At 47.6% G+C, this 15,969-nt stretch overlaps 1 protein-coding gene across 2 annotated transcripts; it reads left to right on the top strand.

Annotated features, from left to right (window-relative positions):
* On the top strand, positions 1–15,357 carry DNASE1L1 (deoxyribonuclease 1 like 1). 2 transcript variants are annotated; one of them, XM_083592530.1, is made up of 10 exons: positions 1–244; positions 3,550–3,731; positions 4,474–4,562; positions 5,897–5,983; positions 7,397–7,509; positions 8,817–8,929; positions 10,050–10,207; positions 10,302–10,398; positions 11,756–14,981; positions 15,149–15,357. In XM_083592530.1, exons 2-9 carry the CDS (start codon positions 3,588–3,590, stop codon positions 11,888–11,890), a joined length of 936 nt encoding a protein of 311 aa, XP_083448656.1. In that variant the 5' UTR covers positions 1–244; positions 3,550–3,587; the 3' UTR covers positions 11,891–14,981; positions 15,149–15,357. The 2 variants fall into 2 exon arrangements, with proteins under 2 accessions (XP_083448656.1, XP_083448655.1); XM_083592529.1 differs by having other exon boundaries at positions 152–244; positions 11,756–15,357.
* The last annotated feature ends 612 nt before the right edge of the window (positions 15,358–15,969 follow it).

The following is a 15,969-nucleotide window of genomic DNA, read 5'->3' as shown; positions in this document are numbered from 1 at the left end:
CGTGTTCGCAAGGGAGGCGCCCCTCCCTCGAAAGCGGGCTCGGGGAGAAGCGGCGACTGGCCAGGGGGCCGAGCGCTCCCTTCTCCCGCCCAGCTGCGCCTCCGCCCTCCTCGGAGCTCCCCGAGCGGCGCCTCCTTCGAGCGCCGGGCTGGACTGTCCCGCCCGCTCCGTCTGGCTGTTCTGCTGCTGCCGCCCGACGGCGCGAGGAAACGGGCACGGCGCTTCCCAGCGCGCCGCGATGCGGGTGAGAGGAGCGAGGCGAGGCCGTGGGGTCGGAGGGCGGGGAAGGGCTGGGGGGCGGCAGAAGGGCAAATGCAGGAAACAGTTGCAGGAACGGGCGCAACGGGAGGAGCAGCAGCCGCTGCATCGGATCCGCCCTTCCCTTTTTGCCTTGACCGCGGCGGACGCAAATATGTTCAGCTGCTGGATGGCTCCTCAGCGGAGTGTCTCAGGATCGGGAGCACCAAGGTCCTTCCCGACAAATTAAAGGACAGTCCGAGACAGGGAGGAAACTTCCTCTTCCTTGGAAATAGACAGGTTAACTTGGAATTAACCCGTTTCCGGATAAGCAGGGTTGGTGCATCAGAGCTCTCAGCCAGGAACACACGAGATCTGATTATTGATGATGGTGGTGATGATGATGATTGAGCAGGAAGGCTGTTCTGTCAATAGATTTTGGTACCTACCTTGCACATCGCATGAATCAGGAGTGGTGGCTGGACTCAAACTCCCATCAGCCATAGCCAACCTAGCCAATGGTCAGGGATGATGGGAGTTGTAGTCCAGCAACATCTGTGGTGCCACAGGTTGTCCACACCTGCCATAAACAACTGTGCAGATCTGGCTTAACTGAGAAAATAATTTGGCATTCGCTCTTACTTTACACACAGTGGGTTCAACACCTGTTATTAATTTATGCAAATTACAGTGGTACCTCTGGTTACGTACTTAATTCGTTCCACAGGTCTGTTCTTAACCTGAAACTGTTCTTAACCTGAAGCACCACTTTAGCTAATGGGGCCTCCTGCTGCTGCCGCGCCGCCGGAGCACTATTTCTGTTCTTATCCTGAAGCAAAGTTCTTAACCCGAGGTACTACAGTATTTCTGGGTTAGCGGAGTCTGTAACCTGAAGCGTCTGTAACCAAGGTACCACTGTAAAGCTTTTACTGGTACAGTCAACACAATAGGAAGCCACACCTCGGTTGTTGAACATTTTGGAAGCCAAACGGGCTTCCGGAACAGATTAAGTTTGACAACCGAGGTCTGGCTGTACTAATAATTCTGCCTGACATTATAAACAGCTAGGAATACAGACGACTGGTTATGCAGTAATTTTTACTCTGCAGTTTTGGTCCACACAATTACAGGCTGGTCCTTCTGATGTCGCAGAACACACACCCTGGGCACCCACAGTGTAGGGCCCAAGTTGTCACCACTGCACTGTTGACTTAAGTTCAGCTTGTGGTCTACTAAGACAAGCCAGGTGTCCTCCATCTTATATTTGTACTGCTGATTATTACTGCCTAAGTGTAGAACCTTACATTGAATGAATTTATTATTTCGGTCACAAACCAGTTCCAGCTCACATACAAAATCAGGGAAGTCATGAAACACAATAGAACCTTACATTTGTCTCTACTGAAATTCATTTTGTTGGTTTGGGCCCAGTTTTCCAATCTGTTAAGGTCCTCTTGAATCCTAATTACCGTATGTCTTCTGCAGTATTAGACACCCTCCCAGTTTGTTGTCATCTGCAAATTTTATGAGCATCCCCTCAGTTACTTCATGCAAGTTGTTTATAAAGACAGTGAACAACAACGGGCCCACGACAGAACCCTGTGGTACCCCACTTGTCTCTTCCCCCTGAACTACAATTCCCATAATCTCCAGTCATTGGCTATGTCTGCTGGGGCTGATGAAAGTTGTAGTTTAACAGCATCTGGAGTGCCAAAGTTTCCCCACCCCAGTTGTAGACATCATGAAAGAGGAACTTAGATGTGCAGTTGCTGCTCTGGGCAACACCCACACAACAAGTGTGGTACTCCTGTGGTCAGACTTAGGACTGAGGAGATCCGAGTTCAAATCCCCACTCAGCCATGAAGCTCACTGGGTGCCTTTGGGGCAGTTAGGGGCAGTTAGTATCTCTCAGTCAAACCTATCTCATCAAGTTGTTGTATAGATAAAATGGGGGAAAGAAGATGAGAGAACCATAGACTAGCCTGAGAAACTTAAATATCAATGTAATAATATTGTCCAAATGTAAAGTAATGTCTAATTTAATCCTTAATGCAACTTATGAAAATGCTGTTGGTCTATTCTTGGTCTATATGAATACCTTTCATATTTCTGTGCTTGGCACTGGAGAATGAGACATTAAAAACTGAATATATGATATCTTCTGTAAAAGCTGAGTCACTGAAAAGAAAGAGCGTGAGAAGCCTCTGTGGGCCAGTGTGGCCTAGTGATTAGAGTCCTAGATTAGAACCTGGGAGACCAGGGTTTAAATCCCTACTTGGCCCTGAATTTCACTGGTTGACTCAGCCTCTACCTCACATGGCTGCTGTGAGCATTAAATGAGGAGCGGAGAACCATATCTCCCCCCTTGATCTCCTCTAAGGAAAGGTGAGATGTGAAGCAAAAAGGAATAAACAAGAGTATTTATTTGTTTGGTCACATTATTTGTATGCCACGTTTCATTGAACAGGAATACCAGAAGAAGAGCCCAAAGGCCAATCTCACCCAGCAGCCTTTTGCCAGAGTAGCTAACCAGAGTCCTGTGGGAACTCCATAAACAGGGCATGAGCGCAGGAGTCCCCTCCATTCATGGATTGTTTTGGGGTAGCAAATTCCTTAGTTTTACTCTGCACCATGTGAAGGACTTCCTTTCGTCTGAACTGAATTTTCCAACGTTCAGCTTCCCTGGATGCTGAGTTATGCCTGCATGGAAGCTGTACCTTCTAACTTGGAAGCCCCACTCCCTAATTTCAGATAGGAAGCTTGTGAGAGATGCATATAGCCTGCCTTTTCTCAGGAGGCCCTCACCGCATGTTCTAGAGCTGATGCTGGAGCTCAAGGCAAGTTTTTAGCATCAAAGCAGAAGATAGGTTAAAGGTGTGAATACATTCAACAGATCTTCGTATTTGAAAATAATGCCGCAAAGGAGCCTGACCAACTTCATGACTGCAGTCTGCGGGGGGGGGGGGTGGAGTCTTTCTCTCTGCACCATGATCCTGTTTAAAATTGGCACAGCAGCTGCCCCCTCCAAGAGGAAAACTGCCTCTGTGCCAGTGCCCCCTGGCTCAGACCAAGCCTTGCCTAGGAGGAGTCTGTTGGCATAAGAATCATGAACTAACACGCTGCTGCTTTCTGCTCTTTAGTTTGTGTTGGTCTTTATTTAGTAGCACTCATCTCTATATTTAGATTTGTCCCAGAAGATTCATGAGTGGCCACTATTGCAGGAGTGATTCCCTCGACAGGCTCCCAGCCACTGCCACCTCCTCCATCGGCCTGCTTTTACGTCTTTCTCTGATTCACTTTTATCTTGCACAGAATCCGTCTGTAGAAGGAACCTGACTGGATTCCCAAGGATGGAGCCCTCCTGCTTTCTGCGCTTCTTGCCGCTCTTGTTGCTGTGCCCAGCAGGAGCCCCCTTCCGGATCTGTGCCTTCAACACTCAGCGCTTTGCCCAAGGGAAGGCAAGCAAGACCAGTGTCATGGACACACTTGTCAAGGTGGGGACTTCAAGGCAACCCCCGGCGGGTGCCCTGATTCTTCTGGATGCATGTCGCTTCTGTGGGTTGAATTCCTTCTTTAGACAGGATTTGCTCACATGAACAACGTGTATTAACAAGTTCTAATGGGTGTGGAAAGACTAGGAAGGACAGGTTAGGAAGAGAAGCCACTAAAGTGAGGTGTAGGGGTGGATCTGCTATGAAACCACCCCTGGTTCAAAGCGCCTAATTCCAGAGGAGCCCTAGAAGTGACTTTAGTCTACAGTGCTTTAAAAAATTGGGTCCAGTAGATCCAATTTGAGTTGCATGACTCAAATTGATTAATTTTTTGTTGTACATATTTTGATAATCCGAAAGTTTTTGAGTAAAGTTGTTGTAAAGGTGTGGCAATCTGTTGTGGAACAACCCCATTGAAGAAAATAACAGTGGTTGGTTACCCAGACCTTTTTGCTGGTTGCGAATGGGCCCCCATGGCAGTTCGAGTTTCATGGCCCCCAAAACGTAGGTCCGTCACTGGTTAGGAACTCCAGGGGAGAGCCAAAGTTCAGTGGTAAGAAGACATGCTTTGCAGGCAGAAGGTTCACCTTTAAATGTGAACTGAATCAGAATTCTCTCCCATTCCCTAGGTATAGCCCAGACACAGATTTACCACCTTATTTAGGACTAACATGTTGGAGTCCAACAACATTTGGTCTCTCTACCCCTGATATACAGGCTAATGTGTCTCTGTTCCCTCCCACAGATCCTCTCTCGTTGTGATATCGCTGTCCTACAAGAGGTGATGGATGCAAAGGGAAAAGCAGTTCCTGCCTTGGTGGCTGCCCTGAATCGGTGAGTGTGAGTAATATGGGAGAAATGCAACCAGAGGGAGAGGAATCCATGAAGAGATAGTGGAGAAGGAGACAACAGGGCCTTTGGAAAAAATATGGATTGGGAAAGAGAAATGAATGGGAGGAAAGCTGGACAGTTGCATGATGAGAGCAGAGCTGGCCCAGATATTTTGGTGCTTGAGGTGGAAAAACCCTTCCCCCTAAATTGTGTTGGGCATAATTCCCCAGGCTGTTCTGCATGAGTCTCACAGGAACGAGAGGGAGATCTGTGCAAGATTAGCAATACCATTTATTTCAATGAGGCTTGTGCAGGAAAATTGCCAGTGTGCTGTGCTTTGTCTCATGGCAGGACTGTGTCAGAATGGGGAGGAATCTTGGATATGGTGATGGTGTGTGTGTGTGTGTGTGTGTGTGTGTGTGTGTGCGCGTGTGTGTGCGTGTGTGTGCGTGTGTGTACACTAACCCCCAGCCAGTCAGTAAACAGAATACAGTGGTACCTCTGGTTACAAACTTAATTCGTTCCGGAGGTCTGTTCTTAACCTGAAACTGTTCTTAACCTGAGGTACCACTTTAGCTAATGGGGCCTCCCGCTGCTGCCGCGCTGCTGGTGCACGATTTCTGTTCTCATCCTGAGGTAACATTCTTAACCCGAGGTACTACTTCCAGGTTAGCAGAGTCTGTAACCCGAAGTGTTTGTAACTGGAAGTGTTTGTAACCCGAGGTACCACTGTACCAGCTAAGGAGCCCCACTGGGTTCTTAACTCTGAGGCTCATGCTGGTAGTCAGGGGAACTACTGAACCCAAGGCCAGCCAGCAGGAGCTCATTGAACCTGATGCACAGCACCAGGGCACATAAAACCAGCACCAGGACTCTCCACAGCAGCACAGTGACCATACTGAGGGAGAACACTGGATCTGGGAGCTTTATTGTTGGCAGCAGCAGAGGATTGGTTCTCCCGAATTACCCTACTCCCAGCACCAAGAGGATTCTGGACTGTAATGATGGTGTCCTGGCCTGAACTGCCTGGTGCTCCCTCCTCTGACCTGGGTGGTGCAGGAAGCGAGTGTCTGACTTTCAAAACTCCCACATTGCCTTATAGTAGGGCTGGAGAACCTGTGGTCCTCCAGATGTTGTTGGAATTAACTCCCATCAGCCCCAGCCAACAAAGGCCAATGATCAGGGATGGTAGTTGTAGTTCAGTAGCTAGAGGAATACAGGTTTTCCATTCCTACTTTACAGTGAGACTTTTTCTCTATTTATCCACTCACTGGCTGAAGTGCTTTTTATATATCCACGTATATCTTCAATGCAACTGAATTCTCTTTTCCTGTCAGGTATCATAGTTCTAGTCCCTATACCTACCTCACCAGCCCTCTGCTGGGCCGGAACAACTACCAAGAACGCTATGTATTCATATACAGGTGAGTGTCATGAGTGTGAGTGTGCATTTAGATGACGATGGTGATGAATTAACGTTTATATGGTGATTTTTAGTACATATATAGCTTTTAACTACATTATCTCAGATATCCTTTACAATGCTGTAAGATATGGAGAAAATAATACTGACCTATCACAAATGGGAGATTGGAGGCTGATAGAATAGAAGCTTGGGGTATGTCACACTTTTAAATTGTGTCTTACTCCCTATCTTCAGAGGATGAGGCTGTGGGTTCAGAGGAGACACCAGACTGCCCTGGAAGCTCTGGCACAAGAGGAGCCTGTTTTTGCCAGCACCTTTCTAGCAATTATTGCCTTGTTCTGCTTTGACTTACCGTACCTTCCTTTGCTTTGCCAGAGCCTGGACTTTGCTTTATCTTCCCTTGCTTTGCTTGACTCTGTGCTGCCTTGGCCGAACCCTGGACTTTACCCTGCTCTGCTGGACCTTGAACTCTTGTCCTGCTTCTGCCAGAGCTTTCATGCTGCTGTGGCCATCGCTTGGAACGGAACCAGGTTATTTGAGGGAGGGCCTTCTCCGGTACAAACCATCCAGGTCACTGTGGTCTCTCGGTGGGGCTTTCATGACTGTGCCACATTTTTAAAATGCAGAAATAATGAGACCCTTTTATTGTGAGAAAAAAGCTACTGTTGGTGCCCAATCTAGGATGTGCTATTGACCTTGATGAGGGCTCTGTGTCAATTTCCTGCCCCACATATTGTCCTTAATTGTAATCCCCACAGATGCAAGGAGTCAAGTTTCTCTCTTAGCAAATATCCACCGCTTATTTCACCCTTATTCACTAGAATAATGTGAAATAAATTATTCCTTTTGTTGCTCACACAGCACTGTCTCTGTAGGTACAATCTAGCCTTCAGCTTCACCCTGGGCACTTCCAAACTGTTGTTGTGTAGGACTCAATCGCATATCGGCCACTTCAGGTTGCACAATTGCAGTTGATTGGAAAGTGTTGTACAACAAACCCACATCCCTAAAAGATTTGACTCTTTATGATCAGAAAACTGATACGGAAATGTACTGGAAAGTGTGCTTTAACACAATGTCATCTAATCTCCCTGTAAACAAATCAGCCTTAATTAAAATGCCATTTGGAAGCAGCCCATGTGTTTTCCCTGCTGCATGCCTGTGATGGGAGCCTTGCCAGGGAGTAATAATAATAACTACTACTACTAATATTTATATGAATCCCTACTGAGACAATCCACAAAAAGCAATTGTATCATAATGAATTACTGTTGAAGCAAGAAATATTTGGGGGGGAGAGTGCCAAATTTTGTCCTTGCTCAGAGCACCACATTAAAGTCCACCCCTGCATACTTTCACCTCTTCCCTGGGGCCAGAGTCTGCATTTTTTCTGTGTTCTCCCCTCCCCTAGGGAACAGAAGACTCGGATGCTAGACTTCTACTCCTACGAGGACAGACATCCAGACCGGCCTGATGTCTTCGCTCGTGAGCCCTTCATTGTCCGCGTCAGCGTTCCAAACAAAAGTAAGGGGCCTAGGACATCTCAGGAGTTCTCTTTCTGCGTGTGGGAGAGTGGGGAGCCTGAACTTCTAGAGGGTGATATCTGGGTTTGAAGACTGAAAAAAATGTTGTTTTATGGAAAGTAGAAGAGTTGGATGCTATTCTGGAGCAAGAGTTTTGCATAAGTCTATGAAGCTGATTAGGTGCAGAATCAGAAGTCTTTTTTCTTTTTTCTTTATTTCCTCTCTTTTAGTTTTTAATATTAAAAATGCCTGGTATTTGATGTTAACTTTGGTGTATTATTTTTTCTCTGAGAGTTATTAGGAGACTCCTATTCCCCTTACAGGGACGCGGGTGGCGCTGTGGGTAAAACCTCAGCGTCTAGGACTTGCCATCGTCAGGTCGGCGGTTCGAATCCCCGCGGCGGGGTGCGCTCCCGTTGCTCGGTCCCAGCGCCTGCCAACCTAGCAGTTCGAAAGCACCCCCGGGTGCAAGTAGATAAATAGGGACCGCTTACCAGCGGGAAGGTAAACGGTGTTTCCGTGTGCTGCGCTGGCTCGCCAGATGCAGCTTGTCATGCTGGCCACGTGACCCGGAAGTGTCTGCGGACAGCGCTGGCCCCCGGCCTCTTAAGTGAGATGGGCGCACAACCCTAGAGTCAGACACGACTGGCCCATATGGGCAGGGGTACCTTTACCTTTTTATTCCCCTTACAGAGCTACAGTTTCCAGAGTTCCCTGGAAAGAAGGATTGACTGTTAAACAACTCTGAGAATTGTAGCTCTGTGAGGATATTGGGGGGGGTCTCCTCTTAGCACCCTTAGCAGACTTAGCACCCTTAGCAGGATGATTGGGGGGTGTTGAAAGCCATGACTATTTAAAGTGGCATGATACTGCTTTAAACCTATAGTGTAGATGCAGTCTAAGAGATCACCTACTTTCCTTCTGCATTTTCTCAGATCATCCAAACAAACATCTGTTGACAATAGCATTCATACAGCATGACTAGTTGGACGTAATAGAAAACCATGGGTTTTTGTTATGTGAACAAGCTGCAACAAACCTTGTTTTTGTGCATTCCACATTCTCCTTTATCATATGCTAGAGTAGGAAATCAGAAGTATCCAGACAAACCATAGTTCCTATGATGTATGAACTCAGGGAAATGTGATTTGCTCAAATTATGTTTAGTGAGAACAAGCCAGGATCAAAATGGTGGTTTCGGATCTTGTTTTGTTTTCAAACCGTAGGGGCTATATTGAGTTGGAATTCCAAGTTGCCTAGATTACTCTGTACCTTGTGGTTACCTTTTTCTCCATTTCCATTCTCGAGAACTCAAGGAGCTGGTGTTGATCCCACAGCACACAATGCCCAAGGCAGCTGAAACTGAAATAGATGCTCTCTATGATGTTTTCCTGAGTGTGAAGGAACGCTGGGGCACAGAGGTAAGGAATGGGGACTTGCAAGGGAGCTGAGGTTTAAGAGAATGGCAGGGGATTTGCTGTCTCACCGTGCATCTACATGGGAAATTTTTCTGCTGCTTCACTGCTGCAGCTACTGCTGACCATGTCCAGCCATTGTAATGTTTGCAGTCTTGTTGACCATTGGTAGATATCATGGACTGGCTGGAAGCAGAGGAGTCATGGGAAGCAGCAGCTGGGGAGCCCCAAGGGGAAGAAGGCTCAGAGCCAGGGGAGTGGTGGCGGGATGGCGATGAGTGGTCAGAGGGAGCAGTCTGGGAGGAGGTATCAGAAGCTTAAGAGGTCACAGGGTTTGGTAAGCAGGAAGAGGCTGTGGCAGAGAGCAGTCCGAAAGCAGAGGTATAAGTGGAAGTTGGGGAGGGGGGAGAGGCAGAGTTCAGGCAGGCTGCTGAAGAAGCCAAGGACTTTCCCCCTCAAACTACAACCAGCCCCCCTTTCCCCTGGTCTCCCAGAAAACAAAGAGGGCAGAGCAAAGACAGACAAGGCAAAAAAGTCTCAGATTGCTTGGGAAGGACCGGGGGTGGGGGTGGGATGAGAGACTTAGAGAGCAGTGGGAAGGCAGGGATCTTCAGTCCTCACAACTGCCCCATTGGGGCAAGACCTAGTTGGAAGAATTGCTGTGCTCATTAGGCCTGAGCTGTTTTGTTTCTTTGAATAAAGAGTTGACTTCACTGACACCTTGTAAGTTATTGCTGACTGGCAAACGGCTTCCACCTTGACAGTAGATTCTGTCATATTGGAAATATGTCTGGATGAAGCCTGTGATGCCACCACAACCAATGCAGCTTGCTTCTCAGACAGAGCACAAGGCAAGTTCTCTGATGTTGAGCCAAGTATATGAGATGGCACATATTGGAGAAGCTGGTCCTTTAGGTAACCAGGCCCCAGGCGGTTAGGTTTCCTGTCCTGTTCCTTGACATAAAAAGTTCCTCTCCCCTAATTTGAAGGACAAACACCATCTCTGCTTGAGAACCTGGCAACTGCTTATTTTCCAGCCAGCATCTCTTTTCTGCTTTCACTAATCCCGTTGCTTACTTAACGAATCTTGGCGAGCTGATTTTTTCTCCTTCTTATTCCTCCCCAGGATATGATTTTCTTGGGTGATTTCAATGCTGACTGTGGCTATGTGGCAAAGAAACGCTGGGGACAAATCCGCCTACGCCAGGACCCTGGCTTTCATTGGCTCATCGGTGACAATGCCGACACCACCGTTCGGGACACAACCCACTGTGCCTATGACAGGTGAGATCCCGGAACCAGCCTTACCGGTCAGGGGATGAATTGCATGATCCACTCTATTTTAACCCATGCCTCACTCTTCCTTACACCTAAACAGGATTGTGGTCCATGGAGAACGCTGCCTGGCTGCTGTGGTGCCTGGATCTGCTCAGCCGTTCAACTTTGCCAAAGAATTTGGGCTCTCAGAAGCAGAGGTACCTGGAAATTCCTGTTGGGAGGGGGAAATTGCTTGCTGATAAGCACATAGTACGGTATGTTTCCGCATGCACCGGGCCGGTGACATGTTGGGACAGCCCCATCGTCATCATGGCAGCCATGAAGTCCTGAGCCAGTTGCTTTGGCATGAATGTTGAAGTTCCACAGAACCAGCAGCCTGTGACTCCTCAGCACCACCTCTGAGACCAGCTCTGTCAATTCAGGCAGGGAGACTGCTGGGTGGCGAGGTGGGCAGTAAACCAGCAGAATCCCTAATCTGTCCTGATTGCCCAGTGCCAGGATCCCCCAACTGGACAGAAAGCCTGGAGAGAGAGATGAAATCTCTATAGACCACAGCAACTCCCCTCCCTGACCCTCAAGTCTGCCCTGATGTTGCACCAAGTACCCAGGTTGGCATAGCTGGGTGAGACCAACTCCACCCTGCACACCCACCCAGGTTTCAGTGATAGAGAGTGGGTTGGCCTCTGCCTCTGCCGTGTGCCCCTTACCTGCCCTGTCCCCCCCCCACACCCAGAGCCACTGTGATTGGGGTCACCTCTGCCTTCCCCAGCTCCTCTTTACCTAGAACACATTCTACATTCCTTATTTTAAAACAACAAACCCCCCCAAATTTCAAAACACATGTTAGTAGCAGTTAAAAACAATTTAAAACATTTTAAACAATTAGGGCAATAATAACAGCAGTGCAAACCCCCAACAAATGCCCCTAACAATATCCGAACCCAAGAGTCTGTTCAACCATCTCAGCTTTGCTGCTGGAGTCAGTCAGGGCTCAGCCATTCCAGGCCAGGTGGAAAAGCCCTGCAAGGCAGGGAGTAGGTCTTCCAGGACTCACAGCCAAGATGGTTGATGCTTCTTGCTTACCTGGAATGGAGGGAGTGTGATTGTATGTAGAAACTCTCCTAAAGTACAAAAAGTTACATTATTCATTCTTGCATTTCCCCCTACCTTTTCCTCCAAGGGGGCATATATAGTTCTCCCTCTCAACCCCCACAACATCCCTGTGAGGTCGGTTAGGCTAAGATGCAGTGATTGACCCAAGGTCACCCAGTGAGCTTCATGGCCAAGTGGGGATTTGAACCCTGGTCTCCCAGGTCCTAGTCCGACCCTCTAACTGCTACACCATACTAGCGTTCAGTTGTTCCTCTCACTTCTGCTTCTGCCCACCAGCCCTCAAGCTGAAGAAGGTTCCCCACTCCTGATATAGAGGGTTACAGGGTTGCCCATGCCTGCATTAAAGCACTGCTATGGAAAGGAACCCTTTTTTTGTACAGGGGATAGAAACCAGATCTCTTGTTGCCCAGCTCCTCATTTTCTCTTTACCTGCTGTTTCAGGCTTTGGAGATCAGCGACCATTATCCTGTAGAGGTGGAACTGAACAGAGCCCATTGGAGATGCCAGCAAGCCAGTCCAGCTGGCCTTGTGTTGCTGGCCTTAGTCATGCTGGCTGGCTCACGATATGGCATCTAAAGCTGTTCTGATGCCAGGGGTCCAAATGCTGGTGGCTGCCTTGACTCTACAGTTACGGAAGTGTTGAACTGCCAAGAGGATTCCCTTTTTTTACATGAGAATGGATGGCTTGCCTGTGGCCACCCATGGAGTGAGTGGGACTTTCACAGTTCACACTTGGTCAGCCAGCATATTATGTTTTTGTTGCCCCTGCAGTCCAGTACAAGCAGATTTTAAACACTGAAGGAAGCACTATATTGATGCAGTCGGAGCCCCCTCTGCAGCAGAAGGGAACGTGGATCTTTCAGCACAACTGGACCACTTATAGGAAGGTGAATTCTGTCTGGCAACTGCACCAAAGAAGATTTGCATGGATTTTCAGGCACCCTCATTCTCTTGCAGAGTCCAGGCTTCCCAGGACCAGATCTGGGTACTGTTTCAGGCTGCTTCGGAAATTTGCAAAAAGGGAATCAGCCGGCTGCTGCTGAAAGTTTGTGTCACTTCTCAGTTACAATCAAAGAATTGGGATGGGCCTTGAAAAGGGCCAATGAATCATCTGACCTTTTGCCAGAAGGACCTATCCACACACAGTACAGACATGGGACTGTCCCGTTCTGGACTACAGGTGGGGTTCATTGAAACTGAATGCTGCTCTGTGTCAAAACTGTCTCTCTGTGAAAAGCGGGCATATCAGAGAGAAGGAGGCCCCATCTGCACCATTTAAAGCAGGATCACAGCACCTTAATCAGCCATGGTTTCCCTCAAAGCATCCTAAGGAGAGTAGTAAGTTAAGGCTGTCGAGAGTTGCTAGGAAGCCCCTGTTCCTCTCACAGAGCTACAGTTCCCAGAGTTCCCTGGGCAGAGGGATTGACTGTGAAACTAGTCTGAAAATTGTAGCTCTGGAAGAAGAATGGGGGTTGCTCCTTGTACTTCTCAGCACCCTTAAGAAACTAGAGCTCCCGGGAGTGTTTGGGGAAAGCCATGGTTATTTCAAGTGGCATGAAACTACTTTAAATGGGTGGTGCAGCCAGAGCCAGAAGCTGCTCTCATTCTCCCTGTTGTCTTAATTCCCAGGGTGCAGGGAGGGGTTTTTTATAGGAGGCGGAGCCTGCCTGCATTTTGAAGTAGCACAGTCCCAATAAAGCTTCACAGAGGACTTTTTCAATGTGGGTAAATCTCAATACCCAACCTAAAAAAAGTCTTCCAAGCAGAGGCGTATGAAGGGGGGCAGACCACCCCAGGTGCCCTCACTGAGGGGGGTGACATTCGGTGTGCTCATGACTCCCAAGCCTATCACAAGCAGTTGGGGTAAGGGGGGAGCTGTGCCGCTTTTCTGGGGGCATTCCCCCCTTCCCCCTTCATTTTGACAGCTTAGGGGAGGCTTGGGAGTCACGGGCAGGCAGCGTGCTGAATGTCCACCATGGACAGCTTGCTCCACCCCCATGAGTGGCTCGCTCCGTGCAGGGCACATGCGCTCTCCAGGCACCCTCCACGCCATGCCCCCTTCGGGAGTGCACCCGCCCTGGGCAGAGTGGGCATATGCTGTGCCACTGCTTCCAAGCCAAAAAACATAAGCAGAACTTCACCACCTTTCTAATCCTCCTCCTACTGCTGAAGTTCTCTTTAGGAAGAACTATTAATGAAGTGCAGCCGAGATCTACCTCTCAGTCGCTTAAATAATTTACCTCTTGTACTTCTTCCTCAACCACAATTGATAGGGTGATCTAGCAGCAGGTCAGCGTGCTCACTGATCAGGCTTTTCCCTCCCTGCCTTTTTTAAAAATAAGAACAGGCCATATGTGCTATTCTTCCTGACAAACAGGGCAATCTAGGTGAAAGAGAAAATGGTAAAGGACACACAAAGAGGAACCGTGTTCTCAGAATGGGAAGTAGCACTGAAACTTCTTGCCATTTTTGACTCAGGGAACATTCTGCTAGGCAACAATATGACAAAGCTCTCTCCCCCCCCCCTCTTGTGTGTGTGTGTGACAGAGAGAGCACATTGTGTAATCTCATCCTTTTACGCTATAGGAATCAGTAGATGCCTATTTTATCCTGTATAAAGAGGTGCACAGTAACATAGGAAGATGCTTTAATGATGACTCAAACCACTTGTCTGTCAGTCTTCTCTACACTGACTGGTTGTGGCTCTGTAGGGCTTCAGGCAGGGGTCTGGCCTATTCCTGCCTGGAGATGCTGGGGACTGAACATGGGAATTTTGCATGTACAGTGGTACCTCGGGTTACATACGCTTCAGGTTACAGACTCCACTAACCCAGAAATAGTCCCTCGCGTTAAGAACTTTGCTTCGGGATGAGAACAGAAATTGCGCGGTGGAGGCGCAGCGGCAGCAGGAGGCCCCATTAGCTAAAATGGTGCTTCAGGTTAAGAACAGTTTCAGGTTCAGAACAGACCTCCGGAACGAATTAAGTACATAACCAGAGGTACCACTGTAAAGCATGTGCTCTGCCACTGAGCCATAACCCTCCCCTATCATTCTGATTTCTAAGATGCATTAAAGGACAGCTTTGAAGCTGACAAGACCAAACACACAGTTTAGAAGGCTGTGCCATAAATCAGGTGCTATGGATGTTTCAGTTGCTTTGTTTTCAGTTGTGGGTCGGTTCCCTCTCTTTCTAGGAAGAGACGTATAAAGAGGGTTGGATATAGATTATATATGTTAGTATAATTTTCATGCAGTAGAAACTCTAAACTCAATGATAAAAAGCAAATGCTTTTTGTGGTGTTCTATAATGGTTTTCTGTAGCCTATAAAATCTTGGGTCATGATTCAACTAAACTTCTGAAGATAATTGGTTTAAATAAGGAATATTTTCCAGGGGGGTAGTCATGTTAGTCTGCTGCTGCGGCAACAACAAAAAGACTTGTGGCACCTTAAAGATGTAATACCTTTTATTACAGCAAAACCTTTCATGGGGTGTAATATTCACGTATATATACACATGGGCAACAAATGTAAGGATGGAAGTGAACTGCAATGGAATACAAAAAGTACAGTCTGACAATTCAACTAGAGCTTGAATGTATGCAAAATGAGGAATATTTAATCCATGCCAAAATGATGCAGCTTGGTTTCAGTGGTCCTCAGCAAGGTTCTTGGTTCGTAATGAGAAGCACAGGGTCTTCTGCAAAACAACTTTATGCTCTTTTCCCATTCATTATTGTTCCTGTTATTTGTGGGTTAGCTCTCACTGCCATACTTTTAAAAAGCTGATTGTATTTACTCTACCTCTGCAATCCGTCTTCCTTTAATGCATAGATTTGTTAAAAAAATCCATCAACAGATCGACCTTCTCACCTTGACCATTTCTAATGAAGACCCTCCAAAGGATTTGTCCTGATAGGACAGTATCAAATTTAAAAATGTTTATACACATAGCAGTGCGACCTCTGTATACCATGCACCTGTGCTTCAATTATACCTATAGAAAAATCTGAAATGATCAATAAAATAATGAATTAATAAAAGATAACTGCTAGATGTGATTTAATCAGAGAGAAAGTGCAAAAAGCAGGTATCAGATCACACAGAATAAGTGAAATCTTTCTTAGAAGAAACAAGGTCTGCTCATCTACTTGGTAGATCTTGCCTCTATGAGGCAATTGTGGGACTGAAGGTCCCTGCCTTCCCCCAGCTGCCTAATTCTCTTCCTCTCCCACAATTTGAGACTATGCTAGTGTGCCTGCCTTTCTTTCTCCCACTTCATCCTCCTTCTAGTCCTGGGAGGTCAGGGAAGAAGGTAGCTTGTCACACCAAGAGCAGGAGAACTCCTGGCTTCTTCAACAGCCTGACTCATCTCTGCCTCTCTGGCCTCCCCTCTTGCTTCTGCACATCTCTCTGCCACAGACTCCCTGCTCACATAATCTTCCCAGGCTTCTCCCTTTTCTCCCTCTGACTACTCATCATCATCCCACCACCGAGCCCTAGGTTCTGAGCCTTAGTTCCTTGGGGGTTTCCTAGCTGGTACCTTCCACCATTCCTCTGAGTCCAACCAACCCATGACACAGAGAGACAGGAGAGAGAGGTGTTATATGGACAAAGGGATCATTTATGGACAATCCCTGAGGCTGCATATACTG

Source organism: Podarcis filfolensis (assembly GCF_964270895.1).
Source record: "Podarcis filfolensis genome assembly, chromosome: 17".
NCBI classification, from domain to species: domain Eukaryota; kingdom Metazoa; phylum Chordata; class Lepidosauria; order Squamata; family Lacertidae; genus Podarcis; species Podarcis filfolensis.
This window is presented reverse-complemented; position numbering and strand designations above follow the sequence as displayed.